At 58.8% G+C, this 12,834-nt stretch overlaps 1 protein-coding gene across 1 annotated transcript; it reads right to left on the bottom strand.

The window, feature by feature from the left end:
- Window positions 1-81: 81 nt before the first annotated feature.
- On the bottom strand, window positions 82-12,803 carry XAB2 (XPA binding protein 2). Its single transcript, XM_059159805.1, has 19 exons — window positions 12,635-12,803; window positions 7,314-7,462; window positions 6,933-7,056; window positions 6,552-6,749; window positions 5,697-5,831; window positions 5,447-5,611; window positions 4,179-4,323; window positions 3,723-3,874; window positions 3,515-3,634; window positions 3,199-3,330; window positions 2,964-3,095; window positions 2,749-2,862; window positions 1,630-1,792; window positions 1,356-1,546; window positions 1,148-1,270; window positions 893-1,064; window positions 505-634; window positions 292-401; window positions 82-194 (listed from the first exon to the last, which is right to left on the bottom strand). The coding sequence occupies exons 1-19, from the start codon at window positions 12,683-12,685 to the stop codon at window positions 133-135; spliced, it is 2,568 nt and encodes an 855-aa protein (XP_059015788.1). The 5' UTR covers window positions 12,686-12,803; the 3' UTR covers window positions 82-132.
- Between the last annotated feature and the right edge of the window lie 31 nt (window positions 12,804-12,834).

The raw sequence follows: 12,834 nt of genomic DNA, 5'->3' as shown, positions 1-12,834 counted from the left end.
CTGGGCCCAGGGCCAGAGCACCACTGGGCAGGCAGTCCCTACGGGCACCTGGGCAGCAGGAAAGAGGCTCAGACCACAACGTACAAACACAGGCTATATTGGGGGAGGCTGGGGTGGGGGCGGGGGGGGGGGTCAGTCCTCCTTCAGGCTCCCGAACACGGCGGCCGGCACACTCTGCTGCTCCAGCCGCACCTCTGGGGAAGGGGGGAGGCACGGAGGACTCGGTCACTCCAGGAGGGACGGTCCTGCCCCAGCCTCCCCCAGACCTGCCCGGTCTGGCCGGCCGCTTACCGTTGGGCTCCAGGTCCATCTCGTCCTCGTCCTCGTCCTCGCCCAGCTCAATCTCCTCGGGGTTGGCCTGCTGGGCCAGCTCGGCCAGCTCCTCCCGGGAGGCGTCGCTCCTGGAGGCGGGGAGCGATCAGGGAGGGGGGCCACGGGGCTCGGCCTCCCCGGGCCCTCCCCTCTGGAAGAAGAGCCGGCTCACCCCCCTCCCCCCACCCTTACCTCACGAACAGGATCTTGCTCTGGGCCCGTGGGGGCTGGTCCCGCTCGGCCTCAGCCGCCAGCTGCTCTGCCCGCTGCTCCAGCAGCTTCATGTCGTCCATGCCGCTCTGCCCGGGGGCCAGGTCAGACACTGGGAGGGGGAGCGTGGGGTCAGACAGCTCCGGTGGGTCCTGCCCTCCGCACAACCACACCAGCCCCCACCTCGCTCTGGGTGCTGCCGGGTGCCCCAAGCTGTCTGAGGACGCAGCCCGCAGGGAGCGCCCAGGCACCAGTGGGGAAGGCGGAGGTGACCCCCCGAGCTCCCAGCCCAGAAGGTCCAGGCCGCGCAGGGGGCAGAGGCCGGGCTGATGGGGCCTGGCCAGGGAAAGGGGGAGCCGCGGCCGCTCACCGGTGCCTGTGGCGCTGCCCGACACCTTGAGCATCTGCGAGGCCATGAAGTTGACCTGAGTGTTGTACGTGGCCTGCACGCTGCGGCGAATCCGCAGCATCTCCCGGATGGTGTCCTCGTTGCCGTGCCGGACCTCGAAGTCCTTCCACGTCTGCCAGAAAGCCCCGGTGGTCTGTGGAGGGCGGGCGGCACGTGTGTGAGCGGGTCGGCGTGGCTGCAGCGCCCCACTGCCCACCCGCCAGGCTCTCCCCCTACCCGGGGGTCACAGATCTGGGAGCAGAAGCTGTAGATGGCGCGCGCCCGGTCGATCTCGCCAAGCCGGCACTCCATGTCCGCGAAGCGCAGGCACATCTCCCGGGCGTGCTCGTCCGACAGCACCTGCCAGGTGCACAGGGGCGGGTGTCAGCAGGGTCCCCATGCCCAGGGCCGGCCTCCAGTGCCCCCAGCCACCCCCATGGGGCACCTCGATGGCCTTCTGGTAGATGCCGCGGGTGTGGGTGACGCCATAGATCTCGGCTGCCCGCTTGATGTAGATGTTGAACATGTCGTACTGCTGGGCGGGCTCCACGGCCCTGGTGGCGCGCTCGTACACGGCCATGGCGTGCCGGGCCAGGCCCCACTCCTCCTCCAGCTGCGCGTACAGCAGGTAGAGCGCTGCGGTGGGAGGACGGCGGGTCAGAGGCTGGAGCCCAGCCCGGGGTGCCCTGCCCGGCCCTGCCCGGCCCTGCCCGCCTCACTCTTGGCGTATTTGGGAGGGCAGCCGTCCAGCGCCTGTTCGAAGAGGTCCCGCGCGCGCTCCAGCTTGCGGCCCCCATAGCGGGCGATGAACTTGGTCAGGTAGGTGCTCCAGATGTCCGACACGTTGGGCCACTTGAACAGCGAGATGCCACGCTCGTACGCCTGCCCCGGGAGAGTAAGTCAGGGCCGGAAGGCGGGGGGAGCGCGTCTGCCCCCCATCTCCCTTGGGCTGAGCAAGGTGGCCTTTCCCTAGCGCCCCCTCCTGACTATCGTGATGCTGTTGAAAAGGCCCATGTATGCCTCCCTCAACAAACTGCAAAGTCCCCAACAACCGGGCAGGACTAGGACTCACCAAGTCACCAGGAGGTACCCTTATGGGCCGGGGAGCTGAGGGCGTGGAGGGGCCCTCAGCTCTGCAGACACTGGAGCCCAGAGCCCCACACGGAGGCCCACACACCCAGGCCAAGGGGCAGGGCCCACGTCACTCGGGCTGGGGGTGGCCCGTGCACTGTGTACCACCTCCCCAGCTGTGTCCGGTCTCCCAAACCTGTCACACAGCCAGGCGAGGTGTCCCTGAGTGCACATGCGCAGACCTACAACCTGGACCTGGGCTCTGGAGCGGGAACAGCCCCCACACACCCACACCAAACCCCGCCCCATAAACACGGAAGCAGGACTTGGGGCCTCTGAAGGGGTGAACGGGCCCCCCAAATCCTGCCAAAGCCATATCCCCAGGACCTCAGAATGGAACTGTACTTAGAGATGAGGTGTTTAAAAAGAAAACGAGCATGAAGTCGCTATAGTGAGCCCTAATTCAAGAACCGGGGGCCTTATGAGGAGATGAAGTCACAGACACACACACAGCGACGACCATGGGAGGCCACGGGGAGAAGACGGCTGTCTGTGCGATAAGGACAGAGGCCTCAGGAGAAACGAGCCCCGCCGACACCACAATCCAAGATTTCCATCCAGCCTCTGGGACTAAGATGACACGTCTAGGTTGTTTAAGTTCCCTGGTCTGTGATGCCCCGTTAGGACAGTGAGAGGACACAACACAGTGCTCGAGGCTCTGAAGCAAACACGCTGTCATCTGGGACCCCCAGATCAGCCCCGCTCACCTTGAAGCTCTCCTCGAAGTACTTGTGCTCCTCCAGGAACATGGCGTAGTTGATGACGATCTGGGGCGTGGCGATGCGCAGGTCCAGGATGCGGTCATACACGGCCTTGGTGGACTGCGGGGCAGGGGCGGGTTGGAGCAAATCCCGAGGCAGAGTCCGCAGGCCGCTGTCCCCCCTTCTTTCCCCTGCAACAGGCACTTGGCCACGCAGCTCACCTGGAAGGTACCCAGGCTCTCCTCTAGGTCAGCGAGCATCGACCACACCTTCAGCGACTTGTACACACGGTTCTGCACGGGCTCCGAGCCGTCGAAGTACTCAGCACGGCGGGCGGGCAGCGCGGTGGCCTTCTGCAGGGAGCCAGCGGTGATGCGGGGGCTCAGGAGCGTCCTGGGTCCGGCCACGTGGCCCCGCACACCCCACGGCCCACCCCAAGCCCGGGCTTGTATTTACTCGCAGCAGCCGCAAGGCCTGGTCGTAGTTCTCGTGCCGGAGCTCCAGCTCGCCACACTCGCACCACACGCTGGCCAGGTCGTCCACCTGCTTGAAGCTCACCTTGGTGGCCTTCTCCAGGATGATGCGGGCCTGCCAGGGCGCGGAGAGGGCAGGCTGAGACCCTGCCCGCTTGCCCCCTCCCCCACGAGGGTGCACATGGATACACGCGTGCAAACGTGACTGTGTCTGGGCCTCCTGCATCCTCTGGCCAAGGACGCATCGACACACATACACACACACACACACACGCACGCACACACGGCGTCGCACTCACATCATCCAGCTGCCCGTTGTCCTCGTAAAACTTGGCAAATGCGACCCACAGCGTGTGGGGCTTGCCCGTTGCCTTGAAAGGGTCCACCGTCTGCACAGCCTCCGTGTACGTGTTGATGATCTAGTGTGAGGGATCGAGTCAGGTGGGACAGTCGGGCCCCCAGTGGGGGCGGGGGGCCGCGCAGCCGAGGGGAGGGACTGTCACGCACCTCCCGGGGGCGGCCCTGATGCAGGGCCACGCGCTTGTGCCACTCGTGCACGTGGTGCGGGTTTTGGCGCAGCAAGACGCTGTTGAGCAACAGGGGCCGGCGGCTGATGAGCTGCTCGAAGCGGGCCAGCCGCAGCTCCAGGTCCACGTCATCTGGGCTCCGTGACGGGGGTCGGGGAGCACGAGTGAGGGCCTCAGCACACAGCCGCCCCACTCCCCAGACCCCACCGCGTGCTCTGGGCTTGGCGGATTCAGCCCACCGGCCACCCCAGCCGGAGACATATACGTCATCTTGGTTACTCGCCAAAGGTTCCACGTGCCCTGGCCACCCGGCCGGCCTCCCTGCCTGCCTGCCGGCCCCCGACGGCCCTGGAGCCGCACCTCTCCCCTGCCCCAGCCGCTTAGGACCCTCGGGCCCTTGGGCCGGCCAGCCCAGGACGACTGCCCGGCAGCTCACCGTCCTCCTCTCGCCCCCGTTCTGAGGCTGTCTCCATCTTGGCTGCGATCATGCTCTCTTCGAACTGTGCGTAGCTGTCAAACACCTGCGTGAAGTCGCGCACGGTCATCACGGTCCGGATGGCCTCCTCATACACATCTCGGGCCTGCGGGCATGGGAGGGTGGAAGGGAAGTGCTGGCGGGGGAGGCACAGGTGCCCACTCACGTGAACACAGGGAGGCCAACAGCACGGCCCTGGCAGTGGTCCTGAGCCGGGATCGCCCTGCTCTGTCAGGCTCTGAGCGGCGACCGCACAGCCATGATGAGCTGTCCCCTGCCCCCCGCCCCGCCAGAGTGCTCTGGGGCCCCCACTCCTCCCCAGGAAACTGACGGTGATGCTCCCTTGTGCAAAGTGAATGACGCTCAAGGGAAACGTGTGTAAGGTGCCCGATACCCAGTGAGACTCGTGAGGTGACCAACCCCCGTGCCCCAAGGTCCACACCGCAGGGACCCTGGTCTCAGCTCAGCCATGAAGGGCACTGCCGTGGCTGTGGAGGACCCCTCGGGCCAGCCCGGCCCCACTGCTGAAGCTCATGTTCTCATCACTCCTGCCCCCCGCCACAGCTTGGGCCCCATCTCTCCACCCAGCCCTGGCTGGTCATCCCACGGCCCTGGCCTGGCCACTGGCCCCAGAGCCTCCTGGCTGGTCTCCTGCCATGGGCCTCAGCCTGTGGCCGCCCAGGGCTAAAATGCAGAGCTGGTCCTGCCTCTGTCCCGCTCACGACGGGCCGGTGGCTCCCCTCCTTGGCCCGCAGAGCTCTCCCTTCCCTCGCCTTCGCCAGCCTCCCCTCTGCTCCAGCTCTACTCCCCTCTGCTCCTTCCTCCCTGAGGCCCCCAACAACCCCCGCCAGCCCCTCCAGGGACTCGTCAGAGCCCCAGGCACCGCCCCATCCCAGGCGTGCCACCCCACTGACAAGCAAGCAGAGGGACATGGAAAGGAAGGCTAACTTTTTGGGAGTGACCCTCACGCCAGGCGCCTGGGTGGCACCGGACTCCTCACAGGCGAAGGAGCAACTGTCCCTCTCACTTTGCAAATGAGGACGTCCAGGCTTGGTGGGTTCAAGGCCACCCACCCAGGAAGGACTCGGGTCTAACCAACCCCAAGGCAGGCGTGCAGGCCAGCAGGACGTGCCCGTGTTTGCTGCCCCACACATGCCCGCCCGCGTCCCCTGAATGCCACACGCTGGAGCGATCACCCCCTCCCCGCACCGGCTGCCGGGCCCGCTCACCTTTTCAAAGTGGCCGCTGCGGATGTAGTAGTCAGCCAGGGAGCACCAGAGCTTGCCCAGCTGGTCCGTGAAGCGGGTGAGGCCCCCACGGATGATGGCGTCCACGTTGAGCGACTGTACCTTGTCCGGGTTCTGGGAGATGAGGTCACAGAGCTCGTGCCACAGCTGCAGCGCCAGGAGAAGAAGTCTCAGCTGGATTCCCCACAGGAGCAAGCCCTCCTGCCCTGCCCCCACCCCCCCACAGGCCCACCTGGTAGTTGGACTTGCCGGCCTTGGACACGAAGCGCTCATCGTTGACCACAGTGGCCAGGCGCTGCGCGGCTTCGTCCAGCCGGTCGCTGGACTTGAGGTACTCGATGTACTCCTCCGCGCTCTCGGGGCTGAGCTGCACAGCGACCAGCCCCATCAGCAGTCGGGGGGCCGAGGAGCCACACCACAACACCCCCTCCCACTTGGCAGCTCTGGGTCAGCCAGCCACCACTGTCCCGGTCAAGAGCCAGCCCCGCCAACCCGGCCTCAGCCACCCCTGTCCAACCCGGGTCCCACCAGTGCGGCATCAGCACTGCTGAATCCAAGTCTGGACTGGAATCGGTTTGGGCCCCACTGGTCCGGCTTCAACAGCAACGGAACAGCCTGCACCCTCCAGGCCTTGCTTTTTACCACAACCCGCCCTACGCGGCCAGAGACCGCTGTGTTAAGAGTTATGTGGTATATGATAGTTGCTAGAAGTTTAAGAAAACCACACACCATCCGCACGCGGTTTCTACCTCGACACACTCCCATAGCCACTGGTCTCGCATTCCCTGCCCTCCCGGGGTGGCCGTGCTCCTGGTTTACGTGGTCAGCTCGGGGGCATCGGTCTGCCCGGTGGGACCAAACACCTCCACGTGCAGAGACTGTCCCTGTCACCTGCCCCGGGACCTGTCTCAATACTGGACGCGTGGCAGGTGCTAGCAAAGGCGTGAAGAATAAACAAACTGCCGACAAGATCTGTCTCGGGAAGCCTTCTCCCCACTTCCGGCCCTGTGACATGGTACCAGGGGCTAACAACCAGGGAGCCCGTTCTGGGGGCCTCCGCGCGCGGGGCAGTGCTCCTTCCGCCTACCTTGAGGAAGCGCCGATAGCCCCGCACGGCCGTCTCGGGCAGCGGGTGGGAACGCAGGAAGCGCAGGTACAGGGGCCAGATCCGGGAGTGCTGGGTGATGGGCAGGGCGCGGAGGGCACGGTCAAACGTGCGGCGCGTGTGCGTGATGCGGCCCTGGTCCATGAGGAACTGGCAGTAGTCCAGCCACAGACGGGGCATCTGGCGGAGCGGGACAGAGGCGCGTGGTGAGCCCAAAACTCCCTCCTCCACGGCCAAGTCTAGCTCAACAGCAAGTCTACCAAGGGGGCAGGACTCAGATCCCCCCCACTCTGCCCACTGCCGGGGACGAAGGCCCCCGACCAGTTCCCCCGGCCCGCCCCTCCCGGCCTCCGCCCTCCCCACCTTGTGCATGAACACGAAGGCCCGCTCGTGGCAGTTGTTGACGTCTTCGTAGGCAGGGTCAGTGACACAGCGGTGCTTCACCTGTGCCCGGCGGGCCTTCAGGTATCGGTACCAGAGTTTGTAGCTGGGGAGGCAGGCGGGGGCAGCCGATGACCGGTCAGCCTTATGGACTCCGTGCCCCCCACCCCTGTGCCCTGCCCCCACGAAGCAACTGCTGGGAGAGGGGACCTGCAGCAGGAGGACAAGTCCCTGCAACGGGGTGGGGGAGGGGAGATGTGCTGACCCGTGGGGATGGCTACTTAGTGCCAGAATGAGAGCCCCTGGGACCTCCCGGCCAGTTCTGTAAGGACAGGGAGGGGTGGGGGCCGCGGCAAGTCCCACCTGCACGGCAGCAGCTTCAGCGCCCGCTCATACAGCTGGTTGAGCCGCGGCTTCGGGGCACCTTGTTTGAACTCGATGTAGCGGAGCCAGCACTTGACCGAGAACTGGTTCCGCATGATCTCCTCCTCATAGGGGAGGTCCTCTTCTTCCTGCGGGAGCCAGGGAATGGGGAGGAGAGAGATCTGCCCTCAGAGCCAGCTCCCAGGTCCCCCCGTTCGTCGGAGCCAGGGCACCAGAGACCCAGATCCTAGGGCTCAGGTCCAGGTTTTACTCCTCAGAATCCCAGCGGCCACCATCTGGCCCAGGCATCAGACCCCTCAATCAGGGTTCAAGGTCAGGCTCAAGACTGTCCCCCAGACACCACTCTTTTGGACTTCCGGATTGAGCCACCCACTCCCTGGCCCAGATCACCGGATTCCTTAGACTCCGGGGTCCATTGCCAGACCTCACTCGGAGCTGGACACCAAGCCTTGACTCCGTACAATGTTGTCTCTTCCCGAACACCAGACCCCTGGCATCTCAGGATCCCACTAGCCAGAGCGGAGCTCAACTCTGCCCCAGAACTTGGGTAAGTTGAACTATGAATACGGAAACCTCATCTGGAGTGGAATGGGGAAGCCCTGAAGGGGGAACTCTCACGGCTACCATCTCTCTGTCAACTGCAGAACCCCCACAGGAAGATTTTCTCCTTGCCTGGCAACAGCCCAGAAACTGCCAGAACTCAGGTCAACGAGAAGCCATCACCACCCCCGGAATATCATTTTCTTCTAAGAGACTTTCCTTCAAAGCAGCCCCTCTCAGCTGACTTTTTCTCTATAAAGTGACAGTCCTCCCCTTTGTTCTTCAGACTTGCCTTTGGTTTTACCAGAGCCTGCACACCCCTGCTCAAAATTCCTCTGTCAGGGGCGCCTGGGTGGCCCAGTGGGCTAAAGTCTCTGCCTTCGGCTCAGGTCATGATCCCAGGGTCCTGGGATGGAGCCCTGCATCGAGCTCTCTGCTCAGCAGGGAGCCTGCTTCCCCCCAACCCGCCCGCCTCTCTGCCTAGTTGTGATCTCTGTCAAATAAATAAATGAAATCTTTTTTAAAAAATAAAGTAAAAAATAAATAAATAAAGTAAAAAAATAAACAAAATTCCTCTGCCACTCTTAAATCCATTTTGCTGGTAACATAACTATCGATTTTATTTTCAGGCTCGACAGGAGCTAGACCTTTACCTCCAGAGAGGTATGGACTGCCACCAAGCCTCACCAACACCGAACACCAAAACCCTGGGGAAGAGGCCAGGCCTCAATAGGGACACCTCACAGATGCTGCGGGTTCAGCTCCAAACAACCACAACACAGGGACTATCACAACGTGGCAAGTGAATTTTCTGGTTTCCTAGTGCACGTAAAAGTTATACTCATGCTGTGCAGTAGTCTATTAAGCGTGCAATGGCATTATGTCTAAAAAAATCGCATCTTGACGAAAAAATACTTTCTTGCTCAAAAAATGCGAACCCGAGCTTTCAGTGAGTTGAGATCTTTTCGCTGGTAGAGGTTCTCGCCTCCATGGGGACAGCTGACTGATCAGGGTAGGGGCTGCTGAAGGCTGGGCGGGGGGCTGTGGCAATTTCATTAAAAAAAAAAAAAAAGAGAGAGAGAGAGCGAGAGAAACTGATTTACCACATCAATTGAATTGTTCCTACATGAACGACTTTTCTGTAGTATAGGATTCAGCTTGACAGCGTTTTGCCCACAGCAGGACTTCCTTCTGAACTGCCCTCAGGCCTCTCAAATTGCTGCTTGGCAACTGAGAGTTTCCATCACATGCTAAAAGCTCTGTTGTTGGGACATCTGGGTGGCTCAATGGGTTGGGCCTCTGCCTTTGGCTCAGGTAGTGATCTCAGGGTCCTGGGATCGAGCCCCAAATCAGGCTCTCTGCTCAGCAGGAAGCCTGCTTCCCTCTCTCTCTGCCTGCGTCTCTGCCTACTTGTGATCTCTCTCCCCATTAAATAATTTTTTTTAAATAATAAAAAAAAAATGAAAACTCTGTTGTCATTTCAACAATCTTCATGGCATCTTTGCTAGTAGATTCCATTTCAAGAAACCCCCTTCTTTGCTCGTCCGTAAGAATTCATGCACTCCTCCCCCATTCAAATTTTTTTTTTAAAGATTTTATTTATTTACTTGACAGACAGAGATCACAAGTAGGCAGAGAGGCAGGCAGAGAGAGATGGAGAAGCAGGCTCCCCCCTGAGCAGAGAGCCTGATGTGGGACTCCATCCCAGGACCCTGGGATCATGACCTGAGCTGAAGGAAGAGGCTTTAACCCACTGAGCCACCCAGGTGCCCCCCCCATTCAAATTTTAACATGAGACCGCAGCAAGGCAGTCCTGTCGTCAGGCTCCACTTCTAATTCTGGTTCTCTTGCTGTTTCCACCACATCTGCTGCGGTTGCTTCCTCCCCTGGAGGCTAGAACCCCCCAGAGTCATCCCCGAGGACTGAAGTCAACTTCTTCCAAAATCCTGTTAAGGTTGATACTTTGACCTCTTCTCATGCATCAGAATGCTCTTAACGGCATTTCAAATGGTGAAGCCTTTCCAGAAGGTTTTCAATTTGCTTTTCCCAGATCTATTAGAGTAACTGCCGTCTCTGGCAGCTATACCCCCATGAAACATGTTTCTTAAATAATAAGACTTGAAAACTGAAATTACCCTTTTGGTCCGTGCACTACAAAACAGATGTTATGTTAGCAGGCATGAAAACAACATTAATCTCGCGCAGCCCTGTCAGAGCTCGGGGGTGATCGGGTGCACTGTTAGTGAGCAGTCATTTTTGGGAAGCAATCTTTACTTTCTGGGCCATAGTTCTCAATACTGGGACTCAAAATATTTAGTAAACAGTGTTGTAAACAGATAGGCCATCATCCAAGCTTTGTTGTTCCCATTACACAGCACCGAGCAGTTTTAGCTTAATTCTTAAGGGCCCTAGGATTTTTAGAACAGCAAACAAGCACCAGCTTCGTCTTAAAGTCATCAGCAGCATTAGCCTCTAACGATAGAGTCTGCCTGTACTTTGAAGCGCTGAAGCCGGGCACTGACTTCTTCTCCTCTCTAGCTATTTAAGTTCTAAATGGCATTTTCTTCCTAGGGGAGATTTTTCCATTTATATTAAAAGTCTGTCTGGGGCGCCTGGGTGGCTCGGTAGGTTAGGCGTCTGACTCCTGATCTCAGCTCAGGTCTTGATCTCAGGGTTGTGAGAAAATAATAATAATAACAATAAATTTAAGTCTGTTTCAAGTACTCACCTTCATTAATTATCTTAAGTTTTTTTAAGATTTTATTTATTTGCGAGAGAGAGCATGCGCGTGCACGCACACACATGTGCACTCGCACACAAGCAGGGGCAGCAGCAGAGGGAGAGGGAGAAGCAGGCTCTCCGCAGAGCTGGAAGCTGGACATGGGGCTCGATCCCAAAACCCAGTGATCATGACCCGAGCTGAAGACGGACACTTAAAACAACTGAGCCACCCAGGCGCCCCTCAACTAGATCTTCTTCTTCTTCTTCTTCTTCTCTTTTTTAAAGATTTGATTTATTTGAAAGACAGTGAGAGAAAGAGAGAGAGAGAGCAAGAGCAGGGGGAGGAGGGGGAGAAGCAGAGAAGCAGACTCTTCACTGAGCATGGAGCCTGACGTGGGGCTCAATCCCAGGACTCTGGGATCATGAGCTGAACCTAAGGCAGACGTTTAACCAACTGAGCCACGCACGTGCCCCTAGATCTTCTTCTCTTTTTTTTTTAATTTCTTTTTTTAAAAAGATTTTATTTATTTATTTGACAGATACAGAGAGATTACAAGTAGGCAGAGAGAAGGGCAGAGAGAGGAGGAAGCAGGTTCCTGTGAAGCAGACAGCCTGACGTGGGGCTCCATCCCAGGACCCTGGGATCATGACCTGAGCTGAAGGCAGAGGCTTAACCCACTGAGCCACCCAGGCACCCCCGCCCCCCAAATCTTCTGATTAACTTGCTACAGATCCTACACTGGCATTCTCTGCTTCACTTCACACTTACGTTACAGAGATGGCTTCTTTCCTTAAACCTCATGAACAAACCTCTTTTAGCTTCACACTTGGCTCCTGAAGCTCCCTCACCTCCCTGAGGTTTTGTAGAACCAAAGAGTTAGGTTTTGCTCTGAATTAGATTTTGGATTAAGGGGATGTTGTGCCTGGTTTGATCTTCTTCCCAGACCACTAAAACTTTCTCTGTAACAGCAGTAAGGCTGTTTCACTTTTTTACCATTCATGTGTTTACTGGAGCAGCACTTCTAATTTTCTTCAAGAACTTTTCCTTTGCATTCACCACCTGGCTGTTCGGTGCAAGAGGCCTTGCTTTCAGCCTATCTCAGCTTCCAACATGCCTTCCTCATTAACCTTAATCATTTCTAGCTTTTGACCTCAAGTGAGAGGTGACTCTTCCTTCCCTTCACTGGAACACTGAGAAGCTCCTGAAGGTTATGAACTGGTCTAATTTCAATGCTGTCACGTCTCAGGGACTGGGACAGAGACAGGCAACAGCGCATGAAGCAGTCGGAACATCTACATTTATTAACTTTCCCTTTCATTTGGGCGTGGCTCCTGGTTCCCCAAAACAAAACTAATGGAAAAGTTTGAAATACTGTGAGAATTACCAAAACGTGACACAGAGACAAGAGGTTAGAAAATGCAAGCCTTCAAAAAACAAAACAAAACAAAACAAAAAAGAAAGAGAGAGAGAGAGAGAAAGATATAAGAAAACAAAGATCTCCTGCAATAACGGTGAAGCACAATCAAAGGACATATGTCAGTGCTCCAGATGCCAAGTCTTGGACTCTTAAGGATCCCACTGGCCATCGCCCGACCAGCTCCACATCTGACTCCAGTTCTGCGAATCCAGACACCAATCCTTTATTCCAGAAACTACAAGGCTCAGGGCCAGACCTAGGCCGTTACTCAGGACACCAAGACTTTACCACAGAAACCAGAGCCCTGGCTTTGGGTCACTATCCTCTACTTCAGACGCCAAGATCTCTACAAGATTTCGCTCTGCGACCCACCCCTCTCCCCGCGCGGTCCCATTTCCACCGGAGGCCCGGGTCGCCTGGCCCTTAACTTCGGCCGCAGCTCTTCGCTCAGACCACCTGGACTCCGGCACCAGAACTTAGCTCCTGGCAGCCCGACCCGCACGCCCTGCTCTCGGGTGGACAGAATTTGGCCGACACCCCCGGCGGCCAGACCCCGAGCCTCTGAAGCATCCAAGCCCTGTGCTCTCACACGGGCCACCCCCGGCCCCGCCGCGGACTCACGAAAACGAGGTCCGGCCGCTCGGACCGGGAAAGACGCGCCATCACCACCATCTTCCTGGCTCTCCAGCTACGGGCAGGAGTCGCGTTATAATGACGCCTCCCGCGGACGGCCCGCTCCCCGGGGCCAGACCTATTTTCTATTGGTTGAACCCTTTCCGACCCCGCGGACCGCGTTTGTTGACTTTCGCTTAGAAGGCACA

The sequence above is a fragment of the Mustela lutreola genome, chromosome 2, assembly GCF_030435805.1.
Source record: "Mustela lutreola isolate mMusLut2 chromosome 2, mMusLut2.pri, whole genome shotgun sequence".
Lineage (NCBI taxonomy): Eukaryota > Metazoa > Chordata > Mammalia > Carnivora > Mustelidae > Mustela > Mustela lutreola.
The sequence above is the reverse complement of the archived record's forward strand: the minus strand, read 5'-3'. Positions and strand labels throughout refer to the sequence as shown.